Here is a 15327-nt window from a genome sequence, read left to right as displayed (position 1 = left end):
ATTCAGTATTCAGTAATATATACTAGAATTTAACAGGATTACATAACATTTTGACTAGCACCAGATCTTAAAATGGGGTAACACAAAAAATTACATAAAACATAAAGTAATATAGCATCTCAAAATAATATAACATTTTAGAGATACCAATAACCCTTTTGAATATAATTTTTTTAAAAGAAAAATAAGTCCAAATACGCAAGAAAGGTTAAAGAAAAAACCTTTTGTGTCCTTTTTTATTCTCCGTAGCAAACCTTGAAGCAAAAAACCTAAAATAGAGCAGATTCGCGAATTGAATGCCGGCTATTATGAAAAAATAGTTCTCAAGCCTGTTCTTGTTCAAGTCTTTGTCTCCTAACCACGATTTCCCTTCCTTGCGTGTCACGGCATCAATCACATTTATAAGAAGCGTGCATATGTAACTTGCAATCGATGAACTCAAGAAGAAGATCGCTCCCGCAACTGCTCTCATACGCTCGGGCATTCTAACAGTTAGAAACTCCATCAGAGCCACTGCTGAAAACGCTTCCGTTAAACCCGCGAGAGCAAACTGAGGAAGGAGCATTAAAATAGAAACCGGCGACACGAATGAGCCATTCTTTAGAGCGGAAGCTCTTCGCTTCTTTTCTTGGAATGCCGCGACAATCATACAAGTGATTCCCATTATGATACCTAATACAACCAACAAATGTGAGAAACTAAAACAGAAACGAAAAGAAAGACATTGTATCACTCCTATCTACTATATCTAAACCTATAATTTTGTAAATATTTTAACAAAAAAAAGAGAGGCAATTAATACCTATCTCGATTCTTTGTTTCATTGTTAACCGCTTTTTCCGCCCCGTGATACGTTTCACTATTGGTATGATAACACACTCGTAAAGTGAAATCCAAATGGCAAGAGTGATCATGGAGACGAGGTTCATCCATCCTGCAGGGACTTGGAATTTATGTGGTCCGAATGTTTTATCCATTTGCATAGCTTGAAGGATTCCGTAAATGTTTTGTTGGTCAGTCAGCATGAAACATGCGATCCCCGTGACCCATACAGGTAAAATTGCGGTCACACATTTGATGTTTTTCACTTGCTGCATAGTACATAATCTCCATTTATACTTCGCCTTACCATCTTCATTTAACTCGTTCGGATTAGTTACCACCGATGCTTTGTCAACAAACCTTAACCTGTCACACCGAAACATCTAACAAAGATTAGAGATTTTACATATTACACTTATACTAAAATTTAACCACGGGTCAATTATTTAATTTTATATATAATAATGTTAGATTTTTAGATATTTAATTTAGTAATAAAATGACCAATTTTTAAGTTTTAGTCTTTTTATATTTTAACCTGTGGCACCATTATTCTTAAAATATTATAATTTTTATCAGGATAAAACACTATGAATAATTACTATTTGTATAATGTATAATTAATAAGAATAATATTTTGTATTTATTTAAGAGAATACTATTATTTTTTGTATAATGTATAACTATTTAGTTTAATTGATTGTTAATTTTTAACTAAGACATATAATATCTAAGGTATACAATTTAACAATTGGTTTTTTCTTTTATTTTTATTTTTGGACACATATATAGGAAACAAATTTGCTATTAATAAGGAATTTAGGTAGAATTAATTAGTTTCTATAAAAAAAATTTGATTTTGTCAATTTATCATATTTCACTTATTGCTTTTAGTCCAATTTTGTAGGGACTAAAATTGTAAATAAAAATTTAAATAACCATAACTAAAAAGGTAAAACACAAAATGTACTTAAAAAATGTTAATGTAGATATTAATGTAATTGTTTAAACCTTCAAATTCCAAGCACTATAAAGTGAGACACAATTCTTATTTTTCAAATATAATAATTTCGCTTCTTATATAGTAATATTTTATTGACAAAAAGAAAAAGAAAATTTTAGAATTGTAATGGCAAAATATCGAGCATAAAACAAGGTTTCTTTTTTTTGACAACAAAAAGGTTTCTGATAAAAAATTTGTTTAAACTGTAACCGCAAATATCAAAGATAAACCAAAGTTCCTAATTATGTTTTCGTCTTAGCCATATAATATCGCCAAGTGTTTCTTGAAGAAACTTTCTTCGTTTGGAAATACCAATAATTCTGCAAATTTACATTAATAATTTTTTTTTGGTCTAAAATAATTGATTTAGAAAGAAAAAAAATATTTCAGAAGATAAAAATTACTACTTATAAAATTTTATATATTAAAAGTATAATTTTAATTTATTCTAGAAGCAAATAAATAATCTAATTAATGTAACGAACTAACCTATGTTTGTCTCGGACCAAAGTGGTGGATGATCCATCATCAGAAGGGCCTACGTAGAACGTTATTTCTGCTCCAGGTTTCACCTTACGTTTCTTACAAGCCGCAACAACAACCTTAACAATGTCTGCGAACACACTGCCCTCAGGTTTTGCACAAATGTAAGAGTGCTGACCGATGAGGAAGGTGGTGATAGAGAGTGCCAAACAAGCCGTGGGGATCACAAAACCAATGCCCCAACTGATATTAGTCTGTATATAAACGACACCTGTCAGTGCAATAACTAGAGCTACAGTGAAGGAGAAGTACCACCAGTTAAAGAACGTTTCAAGCTGAGCTTTGCCTTTTTTAGTGCTTGTATCGAATTGATCTGTTCCAAATGCGATGTTGCACGGTCTGATTCCTCCTGCTCCAATGGCTAGTAAACCTAGACCGGAGAAAAGAACCCCAAGCTGCCATTTCGTGGGCTGGTTTGAACAATTCGATGGATCGTTGCAAGCCTCCGGTCTTAATCGTGGGAGAGCCGCAGTTAGAGCAATTATTCCCATTCCCTATCATAGAAAAAATGTTCAATAAAACCACAAAGCTTATCCTAAAAGTTCCTTAGTCTTAACATAGAACAAAAGTGCTCTACCCACTAGAGCAAACACTTAACCACACACTTTTGGTCCCTGCTTTTTACGGTGTTGAAAATGAAGAGAGAGGAAGGGAAAATTACGATGAAGGAGGCTATGGAACCAATGAGAAGAGTCCAAAATCTTCCGAGGTAAGCATCAGAGACAAAAGCACCGGCGAGACTAAGAACGTTGCAAGAACCAAAGCAAATGTTGATGACATTCACGAAGAAGACACCACCGAGATTGTATTTTGTTGTGAGATACACTTGTAGATTCCCTATTAAGCTCATTGACGCCAGCTTCTCAAACGACTCATTTGCTTCATAAACCCCAAATAAAAATATTTTACTTAAGTATAAAACCCAAAGAAAAAGAATATCAAATAATGAAGAAGGTAAAAAACGAACCAATAATGTACTTGATAGCTCTCCATCCTCCTTTCTCCTTCTTAATAAGAGCACGTGATGATGGAGATGAAGAAGATTCAATGTCCATTTTTTTGTTCTTAGGTTTTGAGAAGAAATGAAAAATACTTTTGATGGTGTTTATAGATTTGTTGCAGAGAGAAGAAGTAAAAGGAAAAAGTCAATCATCACACAGTGTGTATGTAACTATGTTCAAGCTGATTACTAGGGAATAGGGATTGGTTTCTGAGTTTGTTATAGATATTACTGAAATTATGTAGTGTTATCGAAAGTCAAAAATGGGGCTTAGGTTTCGTAACCCCTATCCTAATTTTACTTCTATTAAAATAATTATCTTATAATTAATTTGATAAATTTGGAGCTGTAATACACTTACGTGGATTAAATTATTGAAAAAAGTAGCAATAAAATGACAGAAATAAATTTATCATCAGTACAATAAATGTTTTTCTCTTCACGAGACACGTAAATCAGGTTTTTTCAGCACTTCCAAATGCCACACCTCCTCAAACTTGACATCTAATAAAAACATTTTGATTGGTACACATCGTACGTATAACTTAAAAAAATATATTTGTTTAGCTGTAATTCAATAAATAAAAAATAAAATCCGAGATGCTATTATAGATTTCACAGGTTTAAACGCAGCAGTTACGACTATAAGAGTTTACACAGAAGCATGCGATTACAGTTTAAACAGTATTAAACTTTTAGTGAATGATTTAACAGTTAAAAAATATATATATATATATATATATATATATATATATATATATATATATATATATATATATTTTTGACAACAAAAGATTAGCTCGTATAAACCAATTAATAGAAAAATCGTTTATAAACAAAATAGGTTGCGGAGAGGTACGCGCCTGACGTGCCAAAGAATCCGCACTTACATTTGCATTTCTTGAAATGAAAGATAAAGAGAAAGAAGAGAACTCCTCCCTATCAATCTTTATATCGTCAAGTTACGTCTTGAAAGCCGACCAGTCATGTGGAGAAGACACCATCTTCACCAAATTTGAGCAATCTGTATAAAAAGCCACATCCCGATAATCATGTCCAATCATGCACCGCATAGCCGAAACAAAAGCTTCGACTTCAGCGTGTAATCGAGAAAGACTTCGTCGGAAATTGGTGGCTCCCCTCATTGGTATCGGATTTTGAAAGGATGAACACACCCATCCTGCACCTACAAAGGCATCGCCAGCCTTCCAAGATCCATCGACGAAACTCCGATAACCTGTAAACAAAATAGGAAGGTGACTCATGGGCCCCCTTACCCGAGCCCTAGAGTCAATGGGGATAATGGAAGAATCCTCCTCCACATCTGACACTTTTGCCTGCAACCATGTACCCGCCTCCCCAACCGCAACTCTAAAACATCCTCCGGTTTTTCTACCTGGTTCTCGTAAAGACGAGCATTCCTCGCCTTCCAGAGATACCACATGAGTCATGGGAAAGCCTCCACCTGAGACCCCAGATTAGATTTACCCAAAAAGTGGTCCATATTAGTGTACACCGAGTCCGTTGGGAACAAAACTTGGCCAACCGGTACCTGAGTTAAGGCCCAAGCCTGACGGGCAGGTGGGCACCAAAAAGAGCATGATGAATGGTTTCCTCTTCCGCCCCACATCTAGCACATCCCGAATCCCAATATATTCCCCGCTTCCTCAAATTTGCCGATACCGATATACAACCTCACAAAACTTGCCACATAAAATGCTACAGTTTTGGTGGACAGGACACCCTCCAAACAGCCGCCAGGAGGGGAGTAATATCTGGGCCATATCGAATAACCTGGATGATTCGCTGTTTGACAGCACGCTCCGTTTCATACCCTGATTTGACAGTATATTTCCACAATTTCGTAAAGTGCCAACCAAGAGAGTCTGCCATCTGAGTGCTACCCAAAGGTATAACCCTAATCAGTGCCACGTCTTCCAAATCAAAATGCGCTAGAAGCATATCCATACGCCATGAATTTGTTCCATAATCAATTAAATGAGAAATTTTTAACGAAGGGTCCTTAAGAGGTCCCTTGCTCAAAGCTGGTCTTGGGGATTGAGTCGGTACCCATGGATCAGTCCATATAGAAATGGACTCTCCAGAACCAACCCGTTTAATAAGCCCTTTGTTTATCAAAGATCTAGCTGAGACTATACTCCGCCACCCATACGATGGAGAGTATGATCGGATCAGGTCCATAGGATCCGAATTCTGATAATACCGGTCCCTCAAAACCCTAGCAAAAAGGGATTTCGGCGCCTCGATCAACCGCCACAATTGTTTTGCCAACAATGCATAGTTAAAATCATCAACATTCTTAAAACCCCATCCCCCAACTGCGTACTCCCACAAAGCTTCTCCCAGGCTAACTAGTGTAGTCCCCCATACTGGCCCGAACTCAACCAAAAATTCGCCACTGCACTAGTAAGCTTAGACGTAACTGTTTTTGGTAACCGGAAGCAAGACATAACAAATGTCGGAACCGCAGTAGCCACAGACTTTATCATTACCTCTTTACCCCCTCTGGATAACTGTTTTGTCGTCCATCCCGTCGTCCAACTCTGAAGTCTATCCCGGACAAAAGAGAAAATCTTCATTTTGGACCCTCCCAAGCTCTTAGGAATCCCTAAGTAAGAACCCATACCACCCAGATTCGAAATTCCAAGTACCCCATGCATCTCCCTTCTTGTATCCTCATCAACAGATGCCCAAATTGAACCGAAGATTTATCGAAATTAATCTGTGTCCCGAGACCGCCTCATACTTTTCTAAAATATCCAAAATAACCCCACATTGATCTCTATCCACCTTACAGAAAAAGACTATCATCCGCAAATAGTAAATGTGTTACTGGCGAACACCGATAAGCGACCTTAATACCCGTGATCTGCTTGTCCATTTCTGCCTTGTTAATTTGAGCAATTAGCACTTCCGTACACAGGATAAACAAATAGGGAGAAAGAGGATCTCCCTCCCGCAAACCTCTTTTCGGGACTATCAACCCATTAGGTTGTCCATTTTTTATTAGGGAAATAAGGACTTTGTACTCAACCGAAGTAATACAAAACAAAATCCATGAGATCCTTTTTTCCGCAAAACCCATTTTCCGTAGTAGAGCCTCAACAAATCCTCACTCGACCCTATCATAGGCCTTACTCATGTCCGTTTTAATGGCCATAAACTTTCCTTTACAGGACGGATTTGTTCGGAGACCATGAAACATCTCTTGGGCAATCAAAATATTGTCTGAGATCAAGCGCCCGAGAACAAAGGCTTATTGCGTCTCTGAAATAAGGCTTGGTAAAACTGTTTTCAACCGTTGACACAAGATCTTTGAAATAATCTTATACCCCACATTACACAGACTAATTGGGCGTAACTCCGCCATTTGGGTCGGCCTTGCGACCTTTGGGATGAGGCAAATGTCCGTGCGATTAAGATTCTTATCGAAAACTCCCTCCTCAAAAAACTGATTAACCATAGAAACCAAATCCGTCTTAACAACATGTCATGCCTTCTATAAAAACAAAGCAGTCATTCCATCCGCCCCGGAGCCTTATCCGGGTGTATCATGAACAGGGCCGTTTGTACCTGCCTCCGTTGTCGGGGCCGTTAACCGCTCATTTAACTCCTCTGTAATTACCAATTATACCTCACGTAAAGCCTCCTCGAAAGTAGCTGGATTAATTGAAGTAAACAAATCCTCAAAATATGATACAGCAGTAGTGCAAATATCCTCATCCTTCGTCGACCAGACATGATTCTTATCATACAAACCACTAATCTGATTACGCGCCCGCCTTTGCTTGGTTTGAGCATGAAAATATTGTGTGTTCTTATCCCCCACGCGCATCCACTTATTCCGACTCTTTTGATACCAGTAAATCTCCTCATCACGATAGGCCTCCCGCAACCGAGAGCTCAGATCATAAATTACACTCGGAGGACTCGCAACATCTGCCTGAGCAATCTCCAATTTCTGTTTAAGATCCTCAATCGTGTCCCTAACGACCGGAACCTTTGATTTACGCCACTGAGAAATGGCGCGTCTACAATTCCCAATTTTGGTCAGAAGATTAGGGTATTCCTGATCATTATCTCCACGCCACCCATTCGAGATTGTGTATCCACCGTCGATCAAACATGAAGCACTGTCGCCCCTGCAATCGCTTGGCACCAATACTGACCTCCAGAGGTTTATGATAAGAAGCAATCATTGGCAAGTATTCTGTAACCGTATCTGGAAGCAGATCATGCCAGTCCTCCGTTCCTAAAGCACTGTCCAGGTGGCACCGAATTGGTTTCTTATCCCGCCAGCCCCGCCAAGACAAAAAGTCACCGAGATAAGGAAATTCCAAGAAACCACAATCTTGAATCATCCCGTTAAAAGACTGAAACGAGGAAGCATGGCGCAACTTACCCCCTCGTTTTTGATGAATCCCTGACAATTCATTAAAATCACCCACCACCAACCAAGGTGTGGACCTTGAAGAACTAATCAACAATAGTTTTTCCCAAACCACCTCACGATTTTTGGGAACAGGATCCCCATACACAAAAGTTATGTGAAAAACCCGTCCATTATGAACTGCCTCAATATCAATTAGTCTGTTTGTGACCAATAAAATTGAAATATTAAAATCATCCTTATTATAAATAAGGCCAAGCCTCCACTACAACCAATAGGTTCCACCGTTTTCAAAATTTTATAACCAAAATGACAAACAAATTGTTCCATAAAAATATAAGATTGTTTTGTTTTCATAAGATGTCCGATAGTAGCCTTATTTCCGAACCCCTGACAATTCCAACTTAGAATATTCATTTTAAAATGTTTGGTTTAGGTGGTTTTGCCCCACCGTGACCACCCACAGCGCCTTCCTGAGCCTTCAGGGTAGTTCCGCTTACACCAGGATCCTGAACACTGGAAGGAGGTCTCCGCCGTGGTGACAAGAGCATGTTAGCATTCCGCTTTTTAGTAGAGATCCCTCTTAGCACCAAGGCACCTTTCCCCTTCCTCCCTTTGCCTCCCATCACCACCTTGCTAGACCCTCCTTGAGAAACATCTGCACTCACAATAACCACATCACCACCTTGATCTCCGGTAGCCGCTTGCCCACCTAGTAATGGATCAACTAGCATTTCCTCCAAACAAGAGTCCTCCACCTCCATATCCGCTTCCTCCCCATCTATTCCCGTAGACACCTCTGCATCGACTGCTTCACCCACCGAAATGCTCCCCATGGCATGACCAATAGTAGCAGCGGTGTCAACCTTGCCCCCGCCATTTGAATTCGATAGCAACAACTCCTGAGACAAGCCACTCTGCTCGAAACCCTCTCCTGCCTTCAAGACCACATCACCCTCCCTGTTCGCCTCCACTTCACCCACAACAATGACTAGTGTTGGATCCAATTTCTGCACGCCAATCTCCTCCACCAGAATCTCCGAGTTTGCCACCACTTGCCCATCCGTTGATCCGGAATCAATTGGTACATCCGCTTCCTCCACAACCTCCTCTTTTTCCTCCATTATTTGACCTTCTTCTACCAGATCAGAACCGGGACCATCATTACCCAAGTGTTCCTAAAACAAAGCCTTTTTCGCAGACTTTTGCTTCCTTTCCTCTTTCACCGGTGCTCTTACCTCAACAGCAGCCAATGGCAAAACATGTTCAGGACGCTGACGTGGCGGTCCCCTTGCAGCACCAGATTTCCCCGTTGATCATGAGCACCTCCTAGACTGGAAGAACCCTTTGAATAGCCTTTCTGCCAAGACGGGACCCCCGAGCCGTAGTCTGACCTTGAACGAGCACCTTGATAACTCTCTAATTTACATGTTTTTAGCATCCTTTTTTGTCCATATTTTGCATTGTTCATACCTCTAACTTAGCATTTTTAGGTCATTTACTGTAGGAATTCACTTTTAGAGCATTTAGGGTGTTGCATTTCTGCATTTGCATATTTTGGATGAAAACAGGTGCTAAAGAGCCAAAAATGGGGAAAAACAAGGATAACTCGAGCATGTACCCGAAGGAGCCATCGAGCTGCAAGAACAAGTCCGAACCCCAACACGATCGAGGAGGATCCAAGAGCATGAAGAGCAACCCGAAGATCCACCCGAGGAGTAACCCGACTTCACCCTCGTGTACCCCATCGAGTAGATCATCGGGCAGGTCTGGGAAGCTAGGTCAAATGGGTTTCCATATATAAACCCCCTCTTCCCCTAGCTTGCAAAGGAGCACGCCGCAGACCCTCAAACCAGAGAGCGAGAGCTCCTGTGAGAGAACTGGGCGACTCAACATTTTTCTTATTGTTTTGCATTTTTATTTTGTAGTTTTCTTAGATTTCTATCCTTTACTTTCTCTACTCTACTCTATCTTTTAATACAATGTCATTTTCATTCATTTTGATTGCTTTGTTATTCGCTTCTATGTCCGAGTAGTGTAGTAAAGTTTCTAGGGATGGGATAGATGATTTTGTGTTCTTGATCGGTTAGGATGCTTTAGTTGATTGTAAATGATTGATAGATTTCCTTCTAGATTGGTGCTCTTAATGCTGTCAACAGACCGAAAGGTTGAGATTAGATCTAGGGCGTTTAAAAATGCTATAGGCCGAAAGGAGTAGATAAAATGCTTGATTTAGCCAATGCTAGAGGTTTACTTAACTCTGAGTAACAAAATTAGATGAGTTTAAGTCTACTGACAATAATGAATCGTTCTTAATGCCTGCTTGTTCATATTGCTAGTGCGACAGTGTGGTAATGTGTTCAAGGTTGATTGTTGCTAGTGCGAAAGTGTGGTGACAAGGTCTTAGAGGTTCATTGTCTAGGAAATAATTGTTTGAGGCATGTAAGGCATCCGTACTGGTATAGAACACTTATGATTCGATTACCCCCATCCTTAGGAACTTTCGTATTTTATTTATTTGCATTTCTTTCACTTACTCGACTACTTACCCGATCAGGCACACGATAACCTGTATCGAGTAATACCTCAAGTTGTTCATATCTCACTTGCATACTCGATCACCCCACTCGATCTTGTACTCGATTGCTTGCATCGAGTGCTTAGGTCGTGTGGTTTATTTGTTTATATTCTTTTACTTTATTTATTTTAGGAATCGTTAGAGCCAAAACCCTAATTGCTTGGCTTGACTTGCATTGTTCAGATCATATCCTTCCTGCTAGCAATACACAACCATTTGGATTGATAACCCTTTGTACTACAATTGCATAGGGGATTGATACCCTGGGTGAAAACCTGTCTATCACACCTCCATACTGACCACCCCTCTTGAGACACACGTTTGGTTAAAGGGCAAACCTCCTCATCATGACAAAGACTGAAACAGCGCTTGCACCAACCATAAAGCTTCTCATAGAACAGCTTGACCACCGTGACCTCCCCATTGAAAAATTCAATATCCATGTCAAAACAAAGTGGCTTAAGCCCATCAATGGTGACTTGGATCTTACCTATATCAATATCGACAGCTTTGACCACCCCCAACGCCGAACCAATGTCTCGAAACGTCGGTTCTGCCCAAAACTGAATGGGAACATCAGAAATTCGAATACAGAACTTGAGAGAAGATGGATACGCTAGATCCACCACTGGCGTCCACCTCACCATAGACACCATCCAAGAGTCAAAATGGAAGGGTTCCATTGACAAAACCTCAACAATATCAGCCTCCTCATCAAAGTAAAACTGAAATTTACCTGACCCCAGATCAGCACCTGCAACCCTCCCCTCCACTTGCCAAATATGCGGCAACATCAACAGCAATGACTTCATATCTTGCATCTGTGGGTTAAAACACCTCCCCACAACAGTCTTGGAATATCCCGCAATCAGTGCAGAGTTATCAAAATAGGAGATTTTGATCTTGCGTCTCGGCTGAGACTCACCCACTATTTGTCCAGCTAACCCCTTCCCCAATAAACCAGACTGTGACATTGCTACCCCAGAACACCCACCCGAAAAAGCAGAATAGATAGAAAACATAGCCAAAATAAGAGAGAAAGGAAAGCAAACAAGAGAGAATTGCCTCATCTCAAAGGCTCCCACGAAACCTTTATATAGCGAGCAACACCTTAGAATCATTCCTAGCAGGGGAATTAAATGAGAAAGATCCACCTGTGTAGTTCCAAAAAAGCCAGTAGAATTTCCAAGAAAGGAAAAAGGATACATGCCATTCAATAAAGATACAAAATCCACACCCTGAACCTGGAACCATACCATAGCCAGAATCCCAAATCCTATATCTCGTCTCCTCCACCTCGGAGTAAATGCTAGGAATCCCATTTCAAATCTCATGCTCAAATCAGATCGCAACCTAAGATGCTCCAATCGCTGAGACATCTCCATCCCAGATCCAAAAAGGGAAAGCAAATAGCATAAAAGCCTAACCATTAAACACCCCTTCATCAGAGATACGCTCACCTCCCACTGAGTTTCCGATCCCAAAACAACAGAAACAGGATTCGGGCCCCACCACACCAGATCCACCTTGCCAAACCACATTCGCACAAAAATGGAAATAGAAACCCACAAATCCGAAACATTCCAGAGGAATCCGATTCCAGATTAGAGACAATAAAACCATAATCCTCCGGATCTGTCCGCGAAATCCCAAGTAATCCAGATCGGAAGATTCGCCATATCAAATCCCCATCACTCGGAATCAAGACTTGCCAAATAAAACCTCCGAAAAACCTTCGCCAATCCACTCTAGAAACGAAAGAGATCTCCAGTATTAACACATAGAACCTAAGATACCTTCAATTGTCTAAGAAAAAACCCTAATTTCTCTGATTGCCGCAAAATGTGTAAAGAAGTTCGAGAGTTGACAATTGGCCATTCGGCCGGTTAAAATATATTGTTTGCAGAAGATTTATGCTTTTTGTATAACTATTTATTATGTTTTAAATTCATTTTTAATTAATTAATGCTTATAATTTATGAAAATATTAAATGATAATATTTGAAATATTAATTTCATATAGTTATGAAAAATGTGTATGAAAAATGATTTCATTTTTTTTCTTAATTTTATATATGTAAAAACTTTCAAAATCAAGTTTTTAGGAATAGAGGAAATATATAATAGAGATATAAAAAATTTGTTTTTTTTCAAAATGTTAGCTTTCGTTTTTTTAAAAAAAAAATCCTTATAAAAAACACTCTTTTATTCCTTCTTTGTTATATCACAAGCGCCTTTGATAAGAACAATATTCTGATATTCATAATATATTTCTTTTTCTCAAAGAGCCTTCTTATAAATTACTTCACACCACTTAGAATAATCTTGGGCTCAAATCGAAGGATTTCTTGATCCACAAGTAACTTCGACATCTCCTCCTCCGGTAAAGTAACCGATACAACCCTCCCAAACCCTTTCTCCGGGGACGGCATCACCATAATCACCCCTTCTCCACCAACGTTTCCGATCCGGTAACTTACATGCACAGGCCTAACACCGTCCTCAAACACAGCGTCGTACATCATCGGGTCTCCTTCAACGATCATATGCTCCATATTCACAATCGTCAAATCTCTACCGTACATCAGCTCTTGTTCCCCAACCCGGTTTAGATCAGACCTGATTTTCTCCACGGTTAGGTTCGTCACGTGGTCGTTTATCAAACGTGCAACATGTACAATCCCCTGATCAGCCACGTTAGTCATCTCTAGAGACGAAAAGTTTAAAGCGTTTCCGAAGAAGCCATAAGGAAGTGGATTAGGCAAAAGCCTCCTGAAGTCCACACACATACACACTCGATCATGGCTCTTGCGCTTTACTAGAGCGACACGTGTCCAGAAAAGAGCGGCAAACACATCTAACGGTGAGGCTTTGGGGAATATACCCTCTTCTTCGACATATTTCTTGAAGGCGGAGCTAGAGAAACGAAACGTTGCGGTGGCTGTTTTTGTTGAAATGGGCTCAGAAATGGACGCACTGTTGGGTTTAACGGCGTCAGTATCATCAGTTAAGATGGAGGGTAGTGGTGAGAAGGACGGAGGATGGACGAGACATCGACGGCGTTGGGCTTCTGTCCATGATTTTAAGAGAACAGTAAGTGTTGTTGCGTCTGCTTGCCTGTGTGGGCAGCTTAGGCCTATTGCTACTCCTCCCCCTTCAAATTCGTTTATCTGCCAAAATCGTTACAAAAAATTTAAAAATATCAAAGGCTGGGAAATCAATAGTATTCGGTTTTTGGTTCGATATAGAGATTACGAAGTTATTGTGCAAAATAAGCCGTAACTTATATACATATCTTTGATTGTACATAAATCTCGGTTGATAAACCAGGCCATACTTATAACATCTAAGCATTTTATCAGCACAAATAACTTCTAAGATTTAAACTTACCAAATTCATGATATAGAAGTACAATTTACCAACAAAAACTTTGGCTCCCAAGATCCAAAAATTACTTTGAATTTAGTCAATTTACCAAAATATACCTAAAATACTTAAAAACTGAAATTTTACCTAAAAACCAAAACAAATTTATAGTTTTATAATAATTACTATTCTTTTATCACCCTAAACCAAAATGAAACCAGACAGAACCTAGATTATGTTTGGTGAAAACTGACAGAACTTTCTCAATCCAATTTTTAGAAGTTCCAAACCGAAACAAACTGATGAACTTAGACAAACAAACTTATACTATATTATGTGTAAATGAACCTGTAGACGAAACGGTGCCCAAGTACTCGGATCTTCTGGCATATCTTCCCAAGCCGTTAAATCACTTTCATCATGTCCATCGGCTGATCTTAGCCATTCATCAATACCAACACAGACTTTGGCTTTCAAGGTTCGCAGTCCGGCGTCGTTACACTTCACCTCCAAGATCCCGTCCGGGGTTTTAGCGACCCGACCAACAACAGGCGGGTACATAGAGAGGAGCTCAGACAACGAGATCCGGACGGAGTCGAGGTCAAAGGACCCGAATGGACTACGAGGGTAGTAAACGATGACGTGGAGAGTGTGTCGACTCATGGCGTTGTCTAAAGTGGTAAACGGGTGTACCCGACCAGATCTAGATGGCTTGCTGGATACCGCAGTTAGCATTGACTTGACTTCGACCCGGTTCTCTTGGACGATACCCATTTTTATTTAGAAAAAGTTAGACAAAACTAAAAGAGACTGTGTATATTGGTCTGAGTGTGTCTATGAGAAATTTAGAAACACATCTTATATATAAAGAAAACAAAAGATGAACATTTCAGTTTACTAGAAAATAAAAATCTGTACGTGATAAAGGTAAGAGAATAATGTGTAAAGTTTGTTGAGGTGCATTGATCATTGATGGAGGGGGTGATAATGCTGGTGCCTGCTAGTAGTTGTACTTGTACCTTGTTATCCAATAAAAACTCACCTCACCATTAATGTATATATACAAAAAGTCAAAAACTATGAAAAATGAAAAAGTCACCGATCGATTTAATGGGTTCTCATAACGCAGTGGGCCTCACAAATATAGGTGGAACATAGGACCGGTTCTATTAATGACGACTGACGAGGATGTGTTCTCATACCCCATGATATTATGACATTGAAAAGTTATTACTTGAAATCCAATCCTTGTCGTGGGAATCCTATAGCCTCTTTCCTCGGGATAAAGAAAACTTGAAATTATATTTGGACATTTGTATATGTCATTCTAAAGCATCTCCAACCGTAACACGATTTTAATGTTGAAATAACATTATATTTGGTGTAGTTTTAAATTTTAACGCTAGAACAGTTTTCTTCTCCAACTACACCACCAATTATTAGACTGAAAATAATATTCTTTTAGTATTAGAGGTTACCCCGTGCTACGCGCGGGTTAATTTTTACTTTTGTTTTACAATTAAACCTCATATATTGAATTATTGAAAAAAAACTCCAACCGACACTCTAGTTGTAACACCCCGACCGCCACCGTTTAGTGGAC

General features: G+C 39.4%; 3 protein-coding genes across 3 annotated transcripts; all 3 read right to left on the bottom strand.

The window, feature by feature from the left end:
* Positions 162-2859, bottom strand: LOC104736816 (protein NRT1/ PTR FAMILY 2.8-like). The gene is made up of 3 exons (XM_019234567.1): positions 2315-2859; positions 803-1188; positions 162-672 (listed from the first exon to the last, which is right to left on the bottom strand). Exons 1-3 carry the CDS (start codon positions 2857-2859, stop codon positions 209-211), a joined length of 1395 nt encoding a protein of 464 aa, XP_019090112.1. The 3' UTR covers positions 162-208.
* LOC104738262 lies at positions 5088-6049 on the bottom strand. Its single transcript, XM_010458464.1, has 2 exons — positions 5882-6049; positions 5088-5792 (listed from the first exon to the last, which is right to left on the bottom strand). Exons 1-2 carry the CDS (start codon positions 6047-6049, stop codon positions 5088-5090), a joined length of 873 nt encoding a protein of 290 aa, XP_010456766.1.
* LOC104736815 (protein ECERIFERUM 26-like) lies at positions 12543-14709 on the bottom strand. The gene is made up of 2 exons (XM_010456870.2): positions 14073-14709; positions 12543-13527 (listed from the first exon to the last, which is right to left on the bottom strand). Exons 1-2 carry the CDS (start codon positions 14496-14498, stop codon positions 12658-12660), a joined length of 1296 nt encoding a protein of 431 aa, XP_010455172.1. The 5' UTR covers positions 14499-14709; the 3' UTR covers positions 12543-12657.

This window comes from Camelina sativa, chromosome 13 (genome assembly GCF_000633955.1).
Source record: "Camelina sativa cultivar DH55 chromosome 13, Cs, whole genome shotgun sequence".
NCBI classification, from domain to species: Eukaryota; Viridiplantae; Streptophyta; class Magnoliopsida; order Brassicales; family Brassicaceae; genus Camelina; species Camelina sativa.
Note: the sequence above shows the minus strand (reverse complement) of the source record. Positions and strands in the feature narration are given on the sequence as shown.